This window comes from Theropithecus gelada, chromosome 15 (genome assembly GCF_003255815.1).
Source record: "Theropithecus gelada isolate Dixy chromosome 15, Tgel_1.0, whole genome shotgun sequence".
NCBI classification, from domain to species: domain Eukaryota; kingdom Metazoa; phylum Chordata; class Mammalia; order Primates; family Cercopithecidae; genus Theropithecus; species Theropithecus gelada.
In genome coordinates this window covers 13,597,705-13,623,070 of record NC_037683.1, presented here as the reverse complement: position 1 = coordinate 13,623,070, position 25,366 = coordinate 13,597,705, and the positions used below count along the sequence as shown (strand labels likewise).

Sequence of the window (25,366 nt, the reverse complement as noted above, 5' to 3'; positions counted from 1 at the left end):
ATCTACCCACCTCAGCCTCCCAAAGTGCTGGGATTATAGGCACGAGCCACTGTGCCTGGCCCATTTAGTGAATTTTTTGATTCAGGTATTGTATTTCTCAGCTCTGGAATTTCCATTTGGTTCTTTTTCAGTTTTAATTTTTCTTCTTTTTGAGTTCTTCTTTAAGTCCCTGAACATATTTATAATAGAGATTTTAAGGCACTTCTCTGTGAATTCTATCACCTCTGACTCTTCTGGTTCTATTATTATTGATTGTTTCCTTGGTTATGAGACATAGTTTTCTGCTTCTTTGCATGTCTAGCAATTTTTAAGTGAATGCTGGACACTATCAATATTACACTGTAGGTGTCTGCATTGTGCTGCCCTTTAGAGTATTGGGCTTTGTTCTGGTAGAAGCTAATTTATTTGTGGATCCGTTTGATCCTTCCAAGATTCCTTTTAAGGTTTTGGCAAGGATTAGAGCAGTCTTTAGTCTATGGCTAATTTAGTCCTATTCCTAAGATATGGCCTTCCTGGAATCACTATTAAATGTCCTGGATGCTCCACTCTGGTTAGTCAGAACTCTAGTTTATAGTTCCCCAGTAGTTGTGTGCCCAGCCTTGCAAGGTCCCACTGCAGACATGCATAGTTTAGTACACAGTGAAAGATTCAAAGGGCTCTTTCTAGAGCTCTTTCTTCCTTCCATACTCTACACTGCAAATTTCAGTTGATTTAGCCTCCTCCACCTCTTATCTCTGTCTTCCAGCTCAGTGAGACTGTCATACTTTCCTTGGGTTCTCTCTTCCTGCAAAACTCTGGAGAAAAGCTGAGGTGATCATCAGTCTCACCTCTTTTGTTACCTTTCTCTCAGGGATCACAGTCCTGAACTGCATATTTTCTAATGTCCAAAAGTGGTTTTTTATATTTTGTTCAGTTTTCTAATCACTTATGATAGAAAGGCTAATCTGGTAGCAAGTACCATGTGTTGGAAGTTGCATATGGAGTCTTGTAAGCAATACACATTTTGATTTTCATGTAACTATGGCTTACTTTTTCCATGTCTAAGAGAATAACTTAAAATCTAAGCTCTCCATTTATTTATTATGAAAACACAATTTGGAGCTTGGCAGGAGGCAAGGGAAAACAGATTATCCCCATCATTTATCCAGCTGAGAAATCTTTCACACAGAATTTTTCAGTAGGGAACAGCCCCTGCCCTTACCCTCTTCTCAATTAGGATCTCTTCTGATACTAAAATCAAGAAAGAATGAACTTGAAAAAATGGTAATCAAAATCTAAGAAAACGCAAATATATACAAATTTTTCATTTTACCTAAGCAATTGTTTGTTACGATGAGTCCATAAAGCCCAAGTCAACAATTAAGTGAAAACTTAATAGCAAAAAGGAGGCTTCTCCCAGGAGGAAAACAAAAGGTGGTACCCTCAAAATGTTTTCTACTCTAACAGACATCAATATTCCAATCAACACAAGCAAATTTTCTTTCTTATTTATTAATACATCCGAGGGAAAAATGAAGAAAATTTACAGAGAATGTAAGAAAACTCACTGAGTATCTCAGCACCAATCAATTTTCCTCGTAGACATTCTTACACATTCTGTAAACATACCCATAACGTCCCCTATGAGCAACTCTAGTGCCTGATGACGAACACGGGAGATGTGCTCTTCTTATCAACTGTCCAGGGCCACAGTAGAATCCTCTGACTCCTACATTCAGAGTGCTGACCCTTCCAGGGCCCACTGTATCAAAACACCTTTTTTTCTAGGAACTACAGACAAGTACGTTGGTACCATCTATCATACTCTGAGGGTAAGTAGAAATAGGTTAAGAGTAAGATGTTGGGTTTCCCTTGTCCTACAACTGTGAGTTCTCCACTGTGCCCCCATGCCCCTTTTTGAAGAGCCACACTTGCTCTTGGCTGATTCCAAATTCCAGAGGCACTTTTCAACGCTCACTGTGCCTAGGCAGAATTAGAGAAAGTCATCAAGCACTGGTGACGACTGGACAAAAGCTGCTGGATTTCTGGAGGATGCAGGGAGTGTAAATAAATAGGCACGCCTAGTGTACAAGTCAGATGTCAGCTCATGATGACCATGTCAGTCAATGGGACACACGTTGGCTTGGCTGAGTTCTCAGAGGCCTGGCCAATGCTATCCAACTCCGGCAAACTGTTCCCTGAAAGCTCAGTGATTTGCGTGTTTAATAGCAGATTGCAGCTTGAGGTTACTGGAAACCAAACTGGGTCAGAGAACCTAAGAAGACAGTTCAACATCAGGTGATGCAAGCTGGCTGTCTGCTTACGGTTTTTCTCCATCTTTATCCTGTGGTGCACTCTAAGTCTTTCCCTCCCACACACTTGGAAAAATTGTGGTGGTCCCCTCGGTTGCCTAAACCCATCTCCCCGGCACTCCCTTGTTTTGGAAGGAGATGAGAAATAAATCAAAATGCACTAAGCAGCACTTCCACAGGCACTCGCCTCCTTCATTGAATGTGCACCTCATCAATCACACTATTGTCTGCTTGAAAGGCGAGCCTTGTAAATGTCATATCCACTCAGGCCCAAGGAGAGGCGCATCCAAATGCAGCAAGGAGTTTTAATTGGATAGTGTAATTAAACTAAAAAACCCCAGCAGACTTCCTTTGACAGGATAGATGAAGACCCCTTTTAATAGGGCTAGGAAACATATCTGTTAAAAGGATGAGGCGCTGCCTGCTCCTGATTGTGCTCCAGAGTACTCTTATGAAAAGGCAATTCAATAACTGGGGCATTAATATGTGAGAGTCCGTTGTGTTCTGTAATCAGGCAGTACTTACTGTATTTGATCTGGAACTTATGAAATAAGTCCTTGTTAGAGAATAAAAACACAACATAACTTGTCCACCTAATGTCTGGAGTGCCTGGATCTCCTGGGAGTGGACAGGGCCTGAGGAAGGGCTGTAGCCTTCCTGGGCTGCAGCTCCAGTTATACTGGGGTATAACTGCAGGTGCCTCACCTACTGGGCCCTCAGTGCACCAGCAGGGCCACCTTTGGGCTGTAGCTCTTCCATCCAAAGGCAAGTAAAGTCATCCTCATTCCTCTTTCACACATTTTGTGAGAGCATCTCAAGAATATGACAAAATTCCTGGTTATCTCCTCCCTTAGGAACTAGAATGCCTATCACATGAGAGAGAGAGAGAGAGAGAGAGAGTATGAGCGAGTGAGCGAGAGCACACACCCGTGTGTTCTCTGCTAGAACTACCCGTGTCAAATAGGGGGAAAGAAATCAGGTGGCGAGGATCCGATGGATAGGCTGGGGTGTGCCCAGGGTGATTTTAGTAACAAGCATGAATCCTTCCACCACAGTCTCCCTTCTCTCCTTTGTTGGGGGTGGGCTTGGGGTAGAGGATGCACATACTGGCACATTCTGCCACACAAATACGTGTGAGGCCTGCAGCTCTAAAACAAGTAACAAAATCAGTGAGAATATGTGAAGAAGTTTGTACCTTCACAAGGCTGTCTTACAAGTGGCGCATGACAATCCCTTGCAGCTGGAATGCCAGTTTAGGGAACCCAGCATCTGGGTGGATCAAGACAGCCTCTGAGTTGGGGCTAAGGTGGGATGCAGAGGTGAGATTTCAGACCAGCCCATCTATAGCTTTCCAAAAAACAGCTTTGCTTTGTTTACATAAACCTCGAAGTCAGTTTCCCTGAGCCCTCAGGGTTTGTTTGATGACTGACTGCTTTTACTCTTCATAAAGCCTGTTTGGAGCTGTTTGCAAACCTATCAACATTCTTAATACTGGTCTTTCACTATGGGTTGATGAACCCATTAAAAACATGTAAGTGAATATGTGTAATCTAGGAAAACTGGATACTGAATTAAACCATCAAATACCCTTAGTTTAAATGAAAACTACATAAAAGCATTTCAGCCATCAATTTGGCTATCACTTCTAGCCAGTATGAATTCTGCTGGAAAAGCTATTTTCGTGCAGATGTGGAATTCAATGGGAAAGACTGACTCGTGTACCAACATCAATCAAAATGTCGACTTCCCTGGCAGCTCTCAACAGTAAGGCAGGTTCAAAGGTCACAGGATAAAGAAAAAGCCAAGCTCTGGTTCAGCTCTAATATCTCCTCGGTAGAAGTCTTGCAAAAGTACCCCCTTCTGTATTAGCCTTGCTTTCATTAATCTTCTTGCCATCTTCTTTAACTAGTCATGCAGAACCGCTCGATAGCAAGACGTATAATGGGGAAGGCCCTGTGCCTATTACCGCGTTAACATTCTCTTAAGCCCCAGTGCAACAATGGAACGGGAAGGCAAAGGAAATCTGCGACTGCAGGGTGCAGTGCAGGCAATTCAATTACAGCCTGGGCTTACCTATGTCCTTCTGACCTATAAAACACAAGAGGCCTTTGTGTCTAACTGGCTTGGCCATTAAGGTTGCTGAAGATCACAACAATGCTGATCTTTTCTATTTAAGCTAAATCAATGTGGACAAATCATTATTCAGTAGCTTTAATTTAATTAGTAAATTAAATACACTACTTTACAGATCTTGTCAAGTACTTATGAAAAGAAAGATTCATTTAAGTGGTAGGTCACCAATAAGCCCAGCCCATTTAACTCATAGCCTTAACTGAATCTCATCTCAAATATCCAGCAGGTTCCAGTCACTAGGGTTTACCAGTCTCCTGCAGCTGTGGTTAACTCTTAACCCCAAAGAGTTCCTATCTTGCATCCAAATGGTGTTTTAGACAAAAAGCAAAACAAAACAAAACAAGAAATCCCCTAACATAACCAGCATGAACAGAATCAGATTTCCTTTGAATTATACTATTCCAAGAGAATGTAATCAGGTTACCTCTATTATGTTGCTTCCTTAAGATTTTATATGATCTATACTTAATTGAGATACAGCGCTCTTTTCAGCTATAAAGACGACAGCTACTTTATTAAGGTTTAAATCTGATTTCTTAATGATAGGCTGCTTCCTTTAAAGACTCTAAACCTGCACAACCTTCTTATGATGAAACCAGATCTGGCATGGCTGAGTCTGGTTCTGAAATACAGCCTGAGTGTCTCTGATGGGTACCAGCTTCACAGAAAGGTCCCTTGCTTTTGTTTCAGGGTAGGAATGTGAGGCTAGTGCTTGAAAAGAGAGCCACAGCATTCGAAGCCTGTGTCTAGAACCAGACATGGTGGAGCATGTCTGTATTCCCAGCTACTCGGTGGGTTGAGGCGGGAGGATCGCTTAAGCCCAGGAGTTTGAGTCCAGCCTGGGCAACATAGTGAGACCCTGTCTCATTTAAAAAAAAAAAAAAAAAAAAAGCCTGTATCTAGATGTATATAAGGATGGAAAATTATTTCCCTAAGAAAATTTAAACATGGTAGTTTCTGATGTGGAAACATTCTCCTCTTGTATGTGTTGTATACATCCTTGACCAGTTATAATAAATTAAAATCAATTCACCTTTTAGGGGCTTATGACATCTTTCAAAATAGCAAAATCTGACAGAGGGAATCACTAATTTGAATAATGGCAGCATGATTTTTTTCTCCTTAAATCTAGAAAGGCAGGATTTATTCTTAATTTGTCAAGGCTTGTGATAGACAGATTTTCTCAAATAACTCTTTTAAGAATCCAAATTTATATGTACAATTTTTTAGGCATGTATCTATTTAGTCATTAAGTTCAAGTCCTTAAACACTCACAGGGACAGAGCAATAAATCTTCCCTCTGAGACCCCAGCCTAAGAGGCAGAAGTCGAGGGGAATGGAAAGAGAGCCACAGAACTGTTGTTTACGAAGCTCGGCTTCTGAGCCTGGGTCTCTCCGGTCCGCAATATGTGTAATTATGTATTTCCCTGCAGCCCCTCAAATGCTCAGTCTCTTTGCCAAGTCAGCTATTCACACACTTTTTGGATATGGCGTCAATTAAACTTGAGTTCTATGCTTTATGACGGCCAAATTAATGGTTTGACAGCGGCTTTCTCAATAAACACTGCACACTGGCCACAGCCGAAGGTTTTAAAAACCATTTCTTTTCTGTTCAAAATTCTGACAAACATGTCTCAAGTAAGACTGGGGACAACTTCATTATCCTCCCTACACTTAATGTCTTTTTGTAAAGAAAGCTGTTTAATAACACATCTGCTCTGTTTTCACAACTAAATTATTCCAGTTGGTCACACGTTCCAGTCTTCGGCAAGACACTTGTGTTACCAGAGATAAAAACATGAAAAAGGAAATATATTGCAGAAATCAAAAACCTTATCTACTTCTAGACTCTCTCTCTTTGCCATAATTCATTCAAGAAGGCCCCAAGAATAATTTTTGATGTAAACTCAGCTACAAACATACATCACTATGCTGATAAAAATCACAGGCTAAACTTATGAAATATAGTGACTTTCATTTCTTTAGTGATGTTAAAATAACTTTTTTCTAAGGTTCAACAGACACAAAAGATAAAAAGGGTTACCATTAATCCTTTAAATAATAAAGAAACAGAAGACACCCCACAGATTAATTCTATGGTCTGAGGATGAACTTGTTAGATTGAGTCACTGAATTAATTTGATGAAGATACTGGAAATCATAAAACACACAGCATCAAGCCGATTCATTTAAAACATCTTTGTTTGGGCACTTTACAACATAAATTATGTGGAATAACTTTTGGATTCTAAATTCTGGCTTCATTAAGTTCAGTTTTCAGTTAACAAACATTCAGTGAGGACAACTCTGCAGGCTCTGTGCTAGGGAGTGAGGACACAGAAGCCAGTTCTTGAGTCAGTCAGTTCGGTATGGAGATGGAGGTGGGAGGGACGGGTGGGCCTTCAATAGATACATGCAGAACAAAGGGGTATTCCTAGAGGCATGTGCAAACTCCTGGGGGCAAAGTGAACAGAGAGAGCCTGTCACTGGAACTGGGTCTTGAAAAATGAGCAGGCTGAGTACGGGGAGGTGGAAATGTTTGTAAGTTAGAGAGGGGTCAGGTTTGAAAGGCACATTCCAGCCAGTGGGAACAGCACAGAATGCATCGTGTGCAAGTAGTTACAGTGACCACAGCCCAAATGTGAGATGGGAAACTATGGGCTATCAGGCTAGCGTGGTCAGCTGCTTGTCAATGTCTGCAAAGGCTATGCTGAACAGTCTGCATTTTATTCTGTAAGCCTATTTCAAATTTTTTTTTCTGGCTGAGAGTGGTGGCTCACGGCTGTAATCCCAGGACTTTGGGAGACTGAGGCAGGAGGATGGCCTGAGGCCAGGAGCTCAAGAACAGCCTGGGCAACATAGCAAGACTGTGTCTACAACTAAGTAGAGTTCCTTTGGTTCAAGGTGAGGCCTTATGCCCAGTCCTCCCCAACCTCCCTCCATACCCTTGAGGTCCCTCTGAGATGCTAGAGTTCTGAGGAACACGGTTTAAAAAGCACTGCCACAGGGGACAGGGACTTAGGCAGTGTTTTACTGATGCAGTGAGCCTCTTTGTTAAGGAAAAAACCTGAATCCTGCATCTAGTTCTTTCCCTAACCTTTCCACTCTAGCTTATCCCTTTATGCAACACAGAAGTGATTACCTTTCATTTCTCAGAGACATGGAGAATTTATAAAATGTTACTTTTCAAAGCATCCTCAGTTCTTGGAGAGAAAGATGCTAGAACAATGACATCTTTATTGGCCGACAAGCTGAAGTGAGCAGGATTAGGAAGAAGATGTTTATCCAAAGGCAGAGGGAATCCAGCAACCTTGAGGCAAGGCCCCCCAGCAGCAGGCACTTTTCTCACAGCCTCTTGCAGAGTTGGAGGCCTCACTGGGATGACAGGAATGGCAGGAAGGGGGTAGAATGGCCTTCCTCCTTCCCCTGTGTCCCTCTATGTTCTCCCTTTTTGCCAAGCTGTAGGCAAATGAGTTGAACACGTAGTCCAGCAGAGTTTGACAAAAAATTAAACACCCACCCATAAATGAAGCAATGTGGTATGTGCCCAGTCTATCAGCCCCCTTTAGGCTCCTGCTTAGTCAGTGTTATCTCAAAAACTTGAATCGTATTATAAACACTTGCTGGCCTTTATATTTCTCATTGTTCCTTTTGAGTAAGTAATTCCTTATAACATCTGTTCTCAAATTTAGTGAATGTTGGACACAGGGAATTAATAAAAATTAGATGTTCAGTCTGTACTCCAAGTTACTGAATCACAGTCTACTAGGGTGAGCCCTAGGTAACTAACTGCATTTTAAACAGACTTTGCAGATAATGCTTGTCTGTGCCAGACTTTTAGAACCATTATCTTTTTTGTTTTGAGATGAGTCTCGCTCTGTCGCCCAGGCTGGGGTGCAGTGGCCGGATCTCAGCTCACTGCAAGCTCCGCCTCCCGGGTTTACGCCATTCTCCTGCCTCAGCCTCCCAAGTAGCTGGGACTACAGGCGCCCGCCACCTCACCTGGCTAGTTTTTTGTATTTTTTAGTAGAGACGGGGTTTCACCGTGTTAGCCAGGATGGTCTCGATCTCCTGACCTCGCAATCTGCCCGTCTCGGCCTCCCAAAGTGCTGGGATTACAGGCTTGAGCCACCGCGCCCGGCCAGAACCATTATCTTACAGTGTTCTCTAGGTAACTAACGAACCCTTACATAGTTTAAAATTTTTTTCTTTCACAGAGGAATTTCAGTGTGATCTATGTGCCCTTTCTGCCCCTTGACAGGACTGGAGTCCTAAAAATGATTAAGTGATTAATTTAAATGCTACACCCAATTACTTAACTGCAAAAGTATAATATGCCAAAATACATAACTGGACTGTATCTACTTTGATAATTTAAGCGGAGGAATGCCAGCCCAACAGTGATCTCTTCTGTAGGACCAAGCAAGAGTTTAATTATGAGCTAGTAGGTCATGCAGCTGCCAATAATCTGGGGTGTGCTGACACTTCCGGCATGATGGATATATCTAAATCTAGGCGTTCGCCGCCTTGGGAAATCCCCAGCTTCCCTCCATCTCACAGGGAAGGAAGGCAGATCCAGGTCTGACTGGTCAAGTCCCCCAAATGGTAAAGGGAAGGGAGCACAAAGTAAAATGAGGGCTCTGGTGAGTGCAAATTCCCAGCAGAAATCTGGCCCTGTGCCCCCAGCTCCCAGGGCTGGGCTGCTGAGGTCAGGAGGTGGGCTGCGAGGTTCTCTGCTGCCATCAAGACCGAACAGGATGGGGGCACGTGTCAGGCTCTGGGCACCATAATACAATCCCGTTTGATTAAAAGAAATTTCTGGTAATGAATTAAAACAGACCCAAGGAAAAAAGGACACGGTGGCAATATATCCTCCTGGCACCCAGCACACAGAAGGGAAGAGAGGGAAAGAGAGAAAGGAGACATAAATAAAAGGGACTACTCACTGGGGCTTTTTTCTTCAGCAAGGTCACAGGCACAGAGCAGATCAGAATCGATTGAGATGGGTTTCTGCTTAATCCAAAACTTAGTGCTGGCTTTCTGATTCGTAACAGGGTCTATCTCTACTTTGTCTCCAGAGATACCTGTAAGCCAAGGGGAGGACAAAAAAGAAACCACAAGAAGTAGAAGGTGTAAGTGACTGCAGGGCAATCATTTGACCTGTTTTATAAATCTGAAATTGCACGAACATGAGCTCTTTCTTAGGGCTTTGGGGAATGCCACGGGCTTCCTGAGACAAACATACGGACACTCCAAATGGCACACACAAGTTGCACAGTCTGGTTTCCTGGGTGGGTGAGTTGAGGGTGGGGAACCTCCCCAAACTATATGAGAAGGTATTAAGAAACAAGCCTTCTTAGATATAACATGGATCCAACACAGAGAGGCTGTGTATAGCCATACATTATCTCTATATTGTAAAGAAATAACTATCAGGTTTATTTAAAAAACAGTTTTGATTGATGCTCTGAGTTGTTCTCATTTAAGAAGATCTGGGGTGGACAGATAAATCTGTAACATCCCTATGTTTAAATAGCTAAGTTACCAATGAACAGCTTCTGATCTGAAACAACCTTATACTCTACAAATAGGGGAATAAAATAACTCTTCCTTTCTGTGACACTAAATAATTGCCCAACCTATATTTAAGGGAAGTCACGAGAGGATTAAAAGGTCCCTTACATAAAACCTTTCAAGTTCAAGTCTTGGAGCCTGGCTTCGGGCTGCAGAGGTCACTGCCCCCCTGCTGAGGGAGAGACTGGGCACTGGGTGTGAGCTTTACGCAACAAAGACTTTATAACAGGAATCCAGAATGCTCAATACTGGCACTTCAGATTTCATTTTTAGAGCTTAGAAGACAACACGTTGTACAGTGACTGGGAATAAAGGTGTTTGCAGAACAAAGGAAATGCCAGGTATGGGAGGGGCCCTGGAATAAGTGTGGAAATGCACAGGAACCACTTTTCCGGTACTACAGAGGAGTACATGCTCAGCCCGACACACACCATCTAGGCTAGATGTGCTCTTTTTCATCTTTCGTTGAAAATTAAGGAATCTGTTCATGAAGTGAGACAAAAACCTTTAACATGCCTTCTACAATGGGCCCCATATGGAACCTTAAAAGTAATTAATTTTTAGGCCATAGTTTAAAGGTCAGGGTCAAAGTGAAAAAAAGCAAAATGAAGATATAAGAAATAATTAAAATAACCAAATGTACACAGTAAAACGGAAAAGACATAGTTAACATATTTCATCCTACGAATCACACTCAAATTTGTGAACAAAATGTGAGAAAACTCAGTAAGCCAAAAGCAGCAGCAGATAAAAGAAACAGTTCAATTAACCTCCCCCCAAAATAAAACACACACACATACACCCCAACCACAGTCTGACAGCAAATTTAAAATTGAAAAAACAAATACAAACAAAATCCTAGTGATTAGGTCTGCTACACGCTTCATTCATTTATATTTTATTTTATGAATAAATAAATCCCAAATACCAGCTAGACAAAGGCAGAAGACTGTGTGCAGAGAGACTACAGTCGAGGCTCCTCCGCTGCCTCCAGGGGAGACAATGCAGAGATGGCTGCTGTACCCTGGTCAGTATGTGTGGTCTTTGGTAAAGATGAACAATTGGTATTTTTTACTAATCGAATGCTGGAATTTGTCGTTAGACCTATTTCAGGAACACCATATTTCAATTAGGCATAATGTCGTAAGTCCAGCTGACTCTGGACGTTCAGGTCTAGATAATTTCAGGAGGGTGAGAATGTATCAGGAGACCAATTTTATTACATTTCAGTTAAAATAGATTACGACTACCCAGTTACACTCTTGCCTCCAATTTGGTCATTAATTGTTAAAGATCTGGACATTTCTATAGTTCCCTGAAAGAAATACCGAAGCCATGGTTGTCGGTTGTGTGTGTGTGTGTGTGTGTGTGTGTGTGTGTGTGTGTGTGTATGTATGTATGTGTGTTCCCCTTCTACTTCTTATTTTGACATTTATAAAAGTCAAAATGAGCAGAGCAGAATAAATGTGCATATCTCTTATGTGAAAATAAACCATGCTCCACATCCTTTTCTCAGAAAGAATGGGGAAAAAAAATCATCACCAGAGACATGGTTTTAAAATTTTGTTCTATGGCCCTGCAATTCTTGAAGCCGTAGTCAGTCAATACTGTTAATGTACCTTGTTAATTTGATAGGATTTGTCAGGTAACTCCACTGGAAAATTATATAAAACTGTTCCAGATGAAAAGATGATAGTGACATGAATTAAAGTGATAGAACAATAGTGGAATATAAACCAGAAATGACACCCAAAGTGGCTGTTGATTTATTGCTGTACTGAGTTTGGTTCTGGGCTCCCATGTATATTAGTGCTACAAATCTGGGTCCATTTAGCAGAGGGATGCTCATACATACATCACCAGCTCCTGCTCCAAGCCAAGGTCACTCCCCATTGCATCAATCTTTTCAACAGAGCCTACTTCACAAAGCAGGACTTTTGTAACCATCTCAGATGTAACAGACTCTCGTCCTCTTTCATCTTTCTTTTATCATGTAAAGTACACTTTAACTTCTATTATTTTTATCTGCAAATTGTTACCGTATAGTTCATCCATTACCAGCAGTATCTCTGCATCAATTGCCTAAGCTCTGCACAGCCACAGAACACTTTCCCAATGCCGCCCTTTCCTGGGGTTATTGTGCAGTTACTGTTCACAGAGGGGAACCCCAAGACCAGGGCTTGGGGATGAAGATGTGGGAGATGAAAGCAATAGGTTCAAGATGGGCAGACAGGTGGAATATCATTTCAACAATTGGTGTGTTCCAAAAAAGTTGCATGTGAATCAGATTTTTTTCTGAATCGAATCACATTTTCCCACTGACTTCTAGTTCCAGAGCTACTTTATCTTCATTTTAGATTGATCTGTAATTGGCAGGGGCTCCCAACACTTTAGTTTTAAGTTTCTCTGCCCTGTAGGCTTTCAGTCAAGTAGTTAATGATCTGTAAAACACTTGCCTGCCTAGAGGAGTCACTATTTAAAGGAACCTGTAGGGGAATCTTTCCTGATGGGAAAAATCCTTTTGTACATTAAATAATCTTACCCTCTTAATACCTGTGTAAGTCTCAGCTTCTTAAGGCAGCACAGGCAGCACCGCAGCACCCTATCTGCTCCTGCTACCACATGGCAGCCCTCAGCCTGAGGCAGTCCACGGGAGGAGCCCTCTTCCTGAGCACCCCCAGGAAGAGAACACACCTACTGCAGAAGAGAGAGAGGAGGCCTAGAATCCAGCCTGGAGGCAAACAGAGGCCTCTCTGTCCTTAGCTTCAGAGCCCTTGGTAGTCTTCCTGGTTACAAGGAGGAGTTAGCTTGGTGGAGGGGAGATCAGTGAGGAGGCAGGTGACACAGCCCAGGCCAGGGGCAGGGACATTTGTGGCTGGGGTGCAATGGGGATGAGCATATTAAAGACAAAAGCACTAGGAGTAGGCAAATGACTGCGAGCACGGTGTGAGGGAGAAGGGAGTCAGAGAGGTTCCTGGGGCATCGCCGCGGTGATGAGGGGTGGGGGAAGAGGTTGTGGAAGCCTGGCTAGTGGGGTCACAAGTGTGGAGGTTGGGTAGTACCCCACTTGTCACTGCCACTTCTCTATGCTAAAGGGAGTGAGTGGGTTGCAGGCAGAAGCAGCACTGTCTCCCTGTGACAGCAGAGCACCGGGAGAAGAAGGCTGCTGCACGCATGGTCCCTGTGGCTCAGACTCCTTAAGGCAAAGGCCTAGGTAAAGAGCAAAGGTGCAACCCTGGTGGGCTCACTGCTGTTTCTGCTTCAGCTGGCTCGGGCACCAGGGATCATTCAGTACAATTTTCTCCTTAGGCCCAACAGGCATGACGCTAGTTATAGACACCATTCACTGAGCACTTCCAGTATTAACATAACAGCTAACATTAACTGCCATCAACAATGTGCCAGCATGGTTAGAAATCTACTGTGTACACGGACTCAAATCTCTTAATAACCTCATGAAGTTGGCTACTATGTTCATCCTACTCTACTGAAAAGGAAACAGAAACACAGGGAGGTTAAGTAACTTGCCCAAGATCACCCAGCTGGTAAGTGGCAAAGCTGCAATTTGAACTCAGGAAGTCTGGTTCCAGAATGTGCCCCTCGGCCACTACACTATTCTGCAAGAACTGTGCCAAATGTTTCACATAACATATCCCAGGAGAGGGGAAGGTACTTGCCTAGGTCAGGGAGCATCTAAGTGGAACAGCCACTGTTCAAACCCAGAGCTACCTGGGTCTCAAGTCCTGGTTCTTTCTGCTGCTCTGCACAGCCTCAGCCGTGAGTCAGAAGATGTATTAATAATAAGGAGTTCTGCCCAAGCAGTTCCCCATCTCCTCTCAATTTTCACCAAGGAACAAATAAATGTTCACAAATGCCAATAAATGCACACATCTATTTTTTGTTCATACATGGCAAATTGGAGCATGAAATCCAATCAATATTCTTTCTGACCACCGAGCACAGTTTTGATATCCTCAGCTAAAGTTTTTGCGTAAAGTCATTTAAGGAATGGCGGAGGCACTCCTTACAGTGTCACGTATGCACTGTTTTAAGTAATTCAAATTATAAATCTATTTCCAAGGAAATAAGAGAAACTGGCTTTTGTTACATTCACATTTCTCCAACTTAAGTGGCCAATAATAGAGGAATGATTGATCCAACAATGACGAAATACAACATAACCATGAAAAGTTTTGACTCAAAAAATCCTTATAACACAATAGTAAGTGAAAAGGACAGGAAAAACATTTATAAAAAAAGATATCAAAATGATGTGCTCCAAAAACTGGTACCAGTAGTCAACTCTGGTTAGTAGAATTATATCCTTTCCTTTTCTGTATTTTTTCCAAAATAAACATTTCACCAAAAATAAAAACAAACATCACTTTAAAAGCTGACACTTTTTGATTTCCACTTCAGAATTCAGTATCCTTTCTTGACTGTTAAAATGTGAGGAAGGATAAGTATACTGAAGTCTTGAAATGGTGAAGTGATCCTTAATGAAAGAATGCTTCCTTCTAGCAGTTCTTTAGCAGAACTTTTTTTTTTTTTTTTAAGCAGAATTTCTCTAGCAGAACTTCTAGCAGTTTAGTGGTATGCCAGGGGCTGTGCTGCTGGGAAGGGCTCATGAGCTACACTACACCCAACCTGCTGCCCCTCTCAGAAGCGGAGCCCGGCAGGCTTCTTTCCAGTTCTGGCAGGTGCGGGAAAAGAGAACACGGGGGCTGGCCGGGAGCAGCCAGGGTCAGCCCCTTCTCCTGGAAACAAGGGAGGCAGTTTGTCTCCCTTACCAGCTCTCTCCCCTAACCACTTATCCACAGCCATCCGTCATGACCTTTTCATGCTCCCACTTCTGACAGCTTCCAGATACAGTGAGTCAAACTTCACTGGAAGCAAACTATCACACCAACTGTCAAAGGCAGAAAACATTGCCTGATTGCTGTCCTACATCAACGCCAGCATATAAATCCTTCCTTAACAAGACAGCTCAAAATAAACAAAAACGCAACTCTAATGTGTATACAGCTCTCTGGGGAAACTATTTGTGCAAGCCTTTAGAGTTATCACAAGGAGACCCTTGTCTGCTTTAACTAACCAAGATTTCCATAAAAGGAGATTAGCACTGCGTAGCATCTTTTTCTAACACAGACTGAGCGCCCACTCTGGGTAGCCCCCACACTAGGTCCTTTTGTGTACAGCGGCTTATTGAGAGCTTAGAATACCTCTAATCAGCAAGGCACTATTATCCCACCTTACATTTGAAGGCAGCACTAGAGGGGGCTTAGGGATAGGAACCCTGGAGTCAGAAAGTCCTCTGTTCAAATGTCAGCTTTCCTACTTCCTAACTACGTGACTTTGGAAAAATTTCTATGAAACGTAGATGATAATAATAGATACCTCATGTGCTTGTTGTGAGGATTAGGTGAAATAAGGCATGACAAGGACTTGGCATTGTGCCTGTTACACAGCTAGCGACAAATATTACTCCTTCTAACGATTATTATCAGAAGTCAGGCACTGGGTTAAGGATGTGACACAGACTCAGTGATGAGGGTCGAGTCTGGGGAGCTCAGGAAGCCACAAGAGGGAGGTGAATAAAGGACCTGCCCGGCCCTAGGATTGGAGGCGAGAAGAAGCTTCCCTGGGACCTTCTCTGCATTCCAGCCTTGGGAGCACCAGGATCCAGCTGGGGAGACCAGCGCCTTCATCCCCACAAATCCCCCCAGTAACCTCCCACCACCAAGTGTCATTGGGCATTTCTCTTCCCCACAACCTCCAAGAGTTCAATTCGAATCAGGAAGAATGTTCTCAGACCTGGAGTTGTGGAAACTTTTGTGCTAGGGAATCCTCATCCTACCGGGTCTCCAGGCCACCAATTTGGAGGCCCTGATTGTGCTGGCACATCCCCACTGGTGTTCTCCTGGGCAAAGTCACTGCTCCCTTGGAGAGCCTGAGAATCCTCCTTTGTAAAATGGGGGTAACAACAGTACCAACTCCCTGGGTGTCATGAGATGGAATGGCATAAGTACATAAAAACTTAGCACACATTGGCACGTAAGAGCTCAATTATCACTCGGATTTTTATTAAGGATGACCCCCAGAAAGATGAAATGGTATACTAGCCTATGGTGAATCAAATTAGTAAACTGGAGAGCTTGGTGGTTCAAGTCCAGGTCTAGATGTCTGGTGAGTTCTGACTTGCCAGCTGTTTCCTATTATCCCAGAGGAGACTGCTTGAGTCTTGGGAGGTACAACCTGCCCTATGGTACTCTTAAAATACCACCTTAAAAAAGCTAAAACACCACTTTGGCAAACATTAAGGCATTTAGCATTCCATGTCTTAGTGTATTTCCTGTTATTGTTTATTTGCTTAGACATCATAAGCTGTGGTTCATTCACTAATTTTCTACAGCTTTGAATCTAAGGCTACAAACGTCCCACTGCTGTTAAATCCTGGAGCAGCTTTTTATACAATTCTTCACTCCTCTTGTCTTCAGGTTACCTAGAGCCTATGAAAGCCTGGAAAAGCCCCTAGGGAGTGACACTGAACAACTCTTCGCCAGAGTGGATTTTGCTGAATATACACAGCCAATCGATAGCATCCACAGAGCAGTCAGGGAAGTCTTTGAAACTTGTCTGAATTTACACACAAGATCAGACACACAGGCTGTTTGGGCTTAATGAGACCTTAGAGATCACCTAGTCTGGGGTTTTCATTCTCCATATGAAGAAATTGAGGCTCAGGGCTGGGACATGACTTGTCTGATGTCACCCATTAATGACAGAGCCATAACCATAATTCATCTCCCCATACTACCAGGCCAGGGCTTAAACAGACCAGCTCACCCGCCATGCAGGAGTACTGTGTATTCACACACTGATCAAATGCATTACAACAAAAAAGCGCTCTCTCCAGCAATTTAAGGCACCCAAAATAGATGACAAAACCATATGTCAGGTCACAACTAAAATGAAACCCAGTAGAGCTTTACTTTCTTGAGATCAAGTGGGAGTTCTAGGCCCCAGGATCACTGGTTTCATTCAAAGGACTAACCATTCCGAAACGGTTTGGAACCACAGCTAAAAGCTGCCAATTCCAATATGTGGTCAGTAAGAGACTCAGTGACAAGTCCAAGCATACCTGACTAGACTGTTAGGCTTGGCATGCAAACCAAGGAGTGGCCTGGACACGAACGAACACAGAGCAGCAGTCAGCACAGGACACAGCACCAGGGCAGAGCTTATGAAATGAGACCTGGTACTGTTTAATCCCAGAAAGACCTGACCTTGGATGCATGCTAAGTTCTCTCTGCAGAGAAGGCATTTACAAAGATTCTGCACTAGGACAGTTAGATCACCACACTAAATACTCTGTCAGTAAATGGATACCTCAGGTGAGCCTATGAAGTCAGCTAGGAAGCAGTAGGCCCTAAGAGAATTTACAGTATCACTTGTAGAGTGGGGAAAACCTGATCGTCCCCATGTTCAGGCCCTGCTGCGCTGTTGGAGCTCAGGTGCCAAAGATGAGGAAGTGATCAAAGGAGCACAGAACTCTGGATGAACTCTCATGAATCTGACTCCCATTAATTCCATCACGCCAGTGCTTCTCAACTTCTTCCAATTCTCAATTCTTTCTCAGCCATCTGAGGAACCTGACACATTGTCATTAATAACCCTGGACTACTCCACAGGAATTCTCAAAAGGGTGGCTCTGGGAGCAGGGAGCCAGAGGAAGATAAGCCTCAGAAAAAGCCCCCAGTGTTTCCAATATTCCCAGTTAGGTGATTTTTCCCTAAGCCAATCACTACATTTAGTGTGAAAGTGGTAACGGAGCTTTCTGGAGGCAGACTTGATAGCATGCATCCTCTGCCTCATCACTTCATTAGTATAAGTCAGTTCCAAAGTTTGGTTCAGGAAATGCTGTCACAATAGGGATGGAACAATCATTTAATATTAGAATTGCCATCTTCAAATTACTCAATGGACCCAGGGATTTCTGAGTTAAATGTGACCCACGCCTCCTTCTGATCGTGTCTTGGAATGGAGAGGGGCACCTCCTTAGCGTTCAACGGGGAAGTGAAATGGAAACGTGGAAGATCAGTCCACTTCCTAAGAACATACACATTCAGATTATGTGATTACTTGAACTGTACTCCACAGGTACCTCACTGGAAACTAACAAGGAAAAATATCTTATTCATGCGGCCACCCAGAACCATGTTTAGCCTGAGAGTGAGCCTGAGGAGTGAGGCAGTCCAGGTCACTGCTGCTGCTTTCACTCACTCTTGTGCTATTACCATGTTTCTTAAGCTTGCATGTTGTATTCTCAAAAATAACACTGTAATAAAGTCTTCCTTTGAGTGCCGGCCTGTGGTTATTGACTAGCGGGTTAAATAATAACTGCGGTAGGAAAGATAAGGCAGGGAAGACAAGAAATGGCAAATATGCTGCCTCTCATCATGCTCAGGCCCAGGGCAGACATTTTTAATCAATTACAGAGTTTCTTTATGTTGCCCTCAGACACAGCTGGAGATGCTGCCTCAGCATAATGCTCTGGGCAGCCGTTATAAACTTGACTGGAGCCAGTTTATGAGATGAAACCTTTCTGCCTTCTCTAGGACATGTGGTATTGCACTTGATATTTTGATAACTACCATAATCACAAGTCTTATGATTATACATAATGGATAGTCTTATGAAAAGGTAATGGAAGTAACCATGGAACCTTTTGGTAGAAGTCATTTTCTATCATTTATCTATAAATCCTATACAGACTCTGTATACCCTACACAGAATTATTTTATTAGGTTATAGATGCGATGCTGATAAGATGGAATTCATGGTATCTTACGTGTTCAGTAACAAATCCCTTCGGTGACATGGGAAGGGTCTACCCTGATAAATGAGGCAAACGAACCAAGTAAGTCCAAGTAGTGCAAATATCAAATCACTTCTCAGCGTGAGACTGCATCAGAAAAACCAGGTTGACCTGCCCAGTCAGTAAGAACAAGCTTGGACAGAGAGATAAGGGGTAAGAAAGTCCTTTCAATACTGTGAGTTTGTGTCCCCCAAACACCACAATCTAGGGGACATACTGAGCCAGCAGGCCTGGGATGAGGCCAGGGACGGGGTGACTCTGACACATGTTCAGGGTCAGACCCACTGCTCCGAGGTGCTCTGCATGTAAGAGGCGTTCACTGTGGGGATGTCTTGGTCCTCTCTGCCATGGTTCTCGTATTTGTTTCTGTGCATTCCCTTGGCTGGTGCATTATAATTTAGCTTCTGCCAGTCAGCCAACAAATACTTATTGATAATATACTATGGGTTTCCTAGATTGTGGCTGCATTCACCGCTTGACCCATTCCGTTTCAATGTTCCCCTAACTTACTTCCTCCTACCAGCCTTGGCCCATTTGGGTAGCACATATCTCAGTGTGTGACCTCCTTCAAGCGGTCAGGCACACAGGATCAGGTACATGGGAGATCAAGTTAATGGAAATAACCTCAACTTGGTAGAATCTCAAGTAAGGTCTACACTTGAAGGACATCTGTACTTTTTAGGACCGACAGAGGGAAAGCAGACAAGATGAAATATTCCAAGAATGTTTTAGAGAAATACAGGAATGGTTTGGAATGATGACTTTGGTAAGATTCTGGGCTGGCAGAGCAGGAATGGCAAAGAGATTTCAATTTAAGAACTACCTTCAATTGACTGGTAGGGGTTGCTTATAGGACTGTGTTGGAACGGATTCTGAGGTGGCTGATGAACAACATCTAAAGGAAAGAGGAGGAGGGTATCACAGTACATGGACATCCATCTCCAGATACTAGGGGTGGGAGAAGAGCAAGAATATGCACAAGTTTAGGAACTGGCCAACTAGAAGTAATCACTTCCTTTGTGCAGTTGAGTTATTTTTTCTTTATATATATATATTTGAGACAGGGTCTTGCTTTGTTACTCAGGCTGGAGTACAATGGCACGATCCTAGCTCAATGCAGCTTTGAACTCCTGGGTTCAAGGGATCCTCCTGCCTCAGCCTCCTAAGTAGCTAAGACCACAGGTATGCGTCACCACACCCAGCTAAAGTTTTTAAATGTTTTGTAGAGACAGGGTTTTGTCATTTTGTCCAGACTGGTCTTGAATTCCTGGCCTCTAGCAATCCTCCCACCTTGGCCTCCCAAAGTGCTGGGATTACAGATGTGAGCCATCCTGCCTGGGCTGGGGGTGAATTATTAGTGATACCTGTGGACTGGCACCTGTGGTATGCAATTGGGTCTGGCATATGGGACTGGGTTTCTGCCTCAGTTCTCCTGGAACTCTCCGTACATCTGATGCCTGAGGTGTGGGAGAGTTAGCACTAAGTAATAGCTATGTACCTCTCAACACAGTGGTTTACATAAACCACGTTCTTCCAAACTCCTCCAAGCCTCAGTTTTCTCAGTCATGAAGTGGGAACAACAATATCAATGTGCTGTGTGGATTAAATGAGGTTATCACGGAGAAAGCTCTTGGTGTATTGTAAGTTGTCATAGTTCCACAGAGAATTAGCACAATGATTTGCACACAAGTCATAGTAGTTAGGCACAAGACTCAGCCTCAGACAGTCTTGGATTCTTAATCCAGCTTGATGATTTACTAGATTTTTCCTACACCCCAGTTTCATCATATAAAAAATGGTGACAAAATCAGTACTATCTAATAATAGTGCTTTGATTTCAGGTGCCAGTGCATGCAAAGAGAACGATTAGCAAAGTGCGTGGCACACAGTAAGCACTTGATAATAACTGCTTTGTAAAAATTCTATTTCTTATTACAGTTATTTTAAAAGATGACAACTGTGTCATATGTTTCATTAAAGGAGTTTTTCGGCCATAGAAAAGCCTGGTGGAGGCCAGGCACGGTGGCTCACGCCTGTAATCCCAGCACTTTGGGAGGCCGTGGTGGGTGGATCACCTGAGGTCAAGAATTCGAGACCAGCCTGACCAACATAGTGAAACCCTGTCTCTACTAAAAACACAAAAATTAGCTGAGTGTGGTGGTGCATGCCTATAATCCCAGCTACTTGGGAGGCTGAGGCAGGAGAATTGCTTGAACCCGGGAGGCAGAGGTTGCAGTGAGCCGAGACTGCACCATTGCACTCCAGCCTGGGCAACAAGAGTGAAACTCCATCTCAAAAAAAAAACAAAAAAAACAAAAAAAAGTCTGGTGGAAAATTGATTTAAGTTTGGGTCTTGCAGGTCAAAATTTGAGCCTCTCATCCCGACTTTCTCAGAAACAAATGGAACAGTGACCACTACCACCCCATCAGAAGACAAGCAACTGTGGTGGCACTGCAGAGCCAGGGGATTCCAATCCTCAGCTGCGGCTCTTACTACCGCTAATTCAGTGTGGACAAGTGGTTTTCTGTGGAATCAGCAGGGAGGCTGGGCAAACGCCACACACACTCACTTTCCACTTAAAAGATGTTGCCACAGGGACCAAGTGAAATCTCTCTTCTGATTGACACAGGATGGACAGGTGGAGGCGACCATCCATCAGCGTCAGGAAGGACCTGAAGAACCTGGCTAGTCAGGTGAAATAAAATAAATTATTTACCCATCTCAGAATCCAGCTGCTCACTTGAATACTCATACAGGGTGTGCTGTTTGCCTCCCTACTCTTGGCAGTAGAATGTTTCAGGAAGAAAGAATTTCTGGATTGCTAGGTGTGGGTTTTGTTGCTGTCAGAATGTGACAGTGACACCTGCTTTGTAAGGAGGGAGAGAGGGTCTTCAATTACATACCTGTGTAATCTACGTAGGATGAGAAAATGGGTTTATTCAGTGCATGATATAATAGTCATGGGCAGTTTGTCTGATTGTCACAAAATTCCTTAGGACTAATTAATGAAATTTCTGGTTATAATGATAAAGACTGAACTTTGATGACAGAAACAAATGTTTTGACATCATCTCTTTTAGAAGCCCCTCTGAGATGCGACTCTACACCAGAGGGCGCCATGTGTGCCACTGGAAGTGTTCAGAAGCGATGCCCCAGCCTCCAGTCGCCTCACTTCCAACAACCAGGGAGATACTTGTATGACTGTCATCATTCATGTCTACCTGACAAGTCTCCATTGTGGTCACAAGTGGAACTTTGCCAGGAGAGCCCCCCCATAATCTAAGTGATCTGGTTTAATACTTTCAAGATGGTGGACCTGGAGAGAGGGCAATAGGCAAAATAAATAATAATGACAATAATAAAACACTACAAGAAGCTACCACTTAGAATATGCTTCTATAGGCCAGACACTTTCATAGAATGTTAAAAGGTAAATATTATTACCCCCATTTCACACATGGCAAAAACTAAGATTGAAAAGGGAAAAGACTCGTCCAGGTGACACTGCAGGTAAGTGGCAAGGCTGGGATTCGAACTCAGTGCTGACTGACTGCAGAGCTTGGGCTCCTCCCACAGAGCCTTTTGTGGACTTTTCCCTTTGAAATAATTTACAAGTCAGGCTCTAATGTATTAAAGTTTGTCTTTTTTGCCTTTGGAAAAAAGTGGGGAAAGAAGCCCATGATCTTGGTTATGATTCCAAGATGGCGCTGTTCACAATGGGGAATGAGCAGGCATGGATCTGCTCATGATGCTCACCTGGGACCTTGCTTTGGCGCTGTGTCTTGACCACAGTTGGGATATTTATTGGACTTCTTTTTTTCCTTTGAGACAGAGCCTAACACTGTTGCCCAGGCTGGAGTGTAATGGCGTGATGACAGCTCACTGCAGCCTTGATCTCCCAGGCTCAAGCGATCCTCCCACCTTAGCCTCCTGAGTAGCTGGGACTACAGGCAGGCACCACCACACCTGGCTATTTTTGTATTTTTCGTAGAGATGGAGTCTCACCATGTTGCCCAGGCTGGTCCTGAACTACTGAGCTCAAGTGATCGGCCCACCTTTGTCACCCAAAGTGCTGGGATTACAGATGTGAGCCACGGCACCCAGCCTACTTACTGGCTTCTTAAAAGTAGGCCCATTCAGAAAAAGCAGACCCTTTGCTATTGGGCAAGTACTGCAGCTAAACACAAACTGGATGTTTGAGTGGCATTCTTACTTTCACAAACTGAAAGTGTGGCCAGGTATGGTGGATCATGTGAGGTCAGGAGTTCGAGACCAGCCTGGCCAACATGGTGAAACCCCGTTTCTACTAAAAATACAAAAAAATTAGCTGGGCATCGTGGGCGCCTGTAATCCCAGCTACTAGGGAGGCTGATGCAGGAGAATTGCTTGAACCCAGGAGGCAGGGGCTGCAGTGAGCCAAGATCATGTCACTGCACTCTAGCCTGGGCAACAAAAGCAAAACTCTGTCAAAAAAAAAGAAAAAAAAAAAAGAACGAAGAAAGAAAGTGTACATACAGAAAAAGTGCACAAATCATGAGTATATATACCATGACTTTTCCACAAAGTCTACAGACCCATGTAATCAGCACCCAGATCAGGAAGCAGACCCTTTCCAGCTTCCCAGAAGCCCCTCTCCAGCCACTACTACCAACTTACCCCTGGAATAACCAGTATCATTACTTCCTACATAAGATTATTTCCTTGTATTTGTGAATGTCATATAAATGGAATCATATAGTATGTACTCTTTTATTTATTTTTGAAAACTGACTTCTTTATCAGTCTTACGTTTATTTCTGAAATACAGTAGGAAAAATATCCCCAGGAGGAACACTGAACGACTTTATGATTTACGAATCAACACTAAATAAGCAATTTTACCACTTTAAATATTTAAGGTTTTTGTGAGGAAGAAGAGCTACAGTAAGTCCTCACTTACTGTCATTCATAGGTTCTTGGAAACTTCAACTTTAAGTGAAATGATGTACATCATTTCATTCAATGTTGTTTTGTTATAATGTTGATAAGGGAAAAAAATCAGTTTTGTTATATGTCATTTCACTTAAAGTTACAGTTTCCAAGAATCTATTGAGGACATTAGTTGAGGACTTAATGCAGAGGGGAAAAAAAGGTGGTGTCTGTTTTGGTTCGAAGTTACTGAGTGCTGCCTCATCTGATCAGCCTGCTAGAATCACCATCATCTTAGCAGCTAATGCTCACTAGGCACCTGCTAGAGGCCAGGCGTCTTTCTAAGTTCTCTGCACGTGCTGCGGCATTTCATCCTCATAGTTAAAAAATTATCTTTATTTTTACAGATAAGGACACTGGGGCTCTGCTCCATTTGCCAGTGGTGCTACAGCTAATAAACGAGCAAGGTTTGCACCTGGGCCTCCGACTCCTGAGTGCGCCCTCTGAGCGCTGCACTCTACTGCCTCCCAACTAACAGCTCTCACATAGGGAAGTTTACAACTGCAGGCCCCATACTCAGTGCTTTACATGTCGGATTTCACTTGTTCCCTATAGCAACCCTCAGTCATTGGTACTACTGATATTCCCATTCAAGCAGGATAGAATTGAGGCTCAGAAAGATTAAGATACTTGCTTAAGGTTACATGGCTGTCTATTGATAGAGCATTTAACAAATTTAAACCATTTGTGATTCTCTTGCCCATCTCTTAATCACTAAGTTGGGTAGGAACACGTGAGGAGATTTTTGAGGCCTCTCATGAGTTATCCAGGTTCAAACTAATGCCAACATTGGACAATATTTTATTATGACAAACATACAAAGCATTTGTGAGAAACATGAAATAAATGAACCTTGGAGTTAAAAGGAGACATAGGAAGGGGTGGTATGGCAGAGACAGGGTGCAGCTCAGCTCCCTGACTGGGTGAGCCTGGCATGACTACCCATTCTTCCTCTCCCTTGGCCATTATATGGGAGACCCGTTATTAGGGAGCAGGTGCACCTGAGTTGGTTGGACCAGGGTTTGCTCCTGGCACCACCACCTACCCACTGTGTGAGTTGGGCATGAGACTTGACTGCTCTGTACCTCATTTACCCCCCCTGTTAGAAGGGGACAGTAAGAATACCCCATCTTTTAGGTAGTTAAGTAGTACATGTAAAGCACTTAACACAGTGACTAATACATAGCAGATACCTATAAAAGGCAGCCATGATGATGATGATGATGATGTATTAATAGTATGTTGCTTACTATGACACTTTTCCTATTTCTGTTCGGTTTAAGTCAAAACAGAAATTTAGCACATAATTAGAACACAATCCCAAATATTAGTTGAAAGTTCCAAATTATATGATGAAGATCCAAATATACCTTCTGAGATCATTAAAAAGCTTCCTGAATAAAGGCCTGAATGAATAAGCAATGAGTTAGCTGAGTAAGAATAGGCAGGTGGCACCGTCACAAAGCAGTTCTAAGGATAGCAGGCAAGAGAATTACAGAATGAAAAGAATTATGGAACTTC

The 25,366-nt window shown here is 43.1% G+C and overlaps 1 protein-coding gene across 1 annotated transcript in view; it reads right to left on the bottom strand.

The window, feature by feature from the left end:
• The window catches only part of MAPKAP1 (mitogen-activated protein kinase associated protein 1), a 271,714-nt gene that overhangs the window by 20,081 nt on the left and 226,267 nt on the right, over positions 1-25,366 (bottom strand). The window contains 1 exon segment of the mRNA XM_025359175.1: positions 9,371-9,508. Coding sequence (XP_025214960.1) covers positions 9,371-9,508 — 138 coding nt within the window.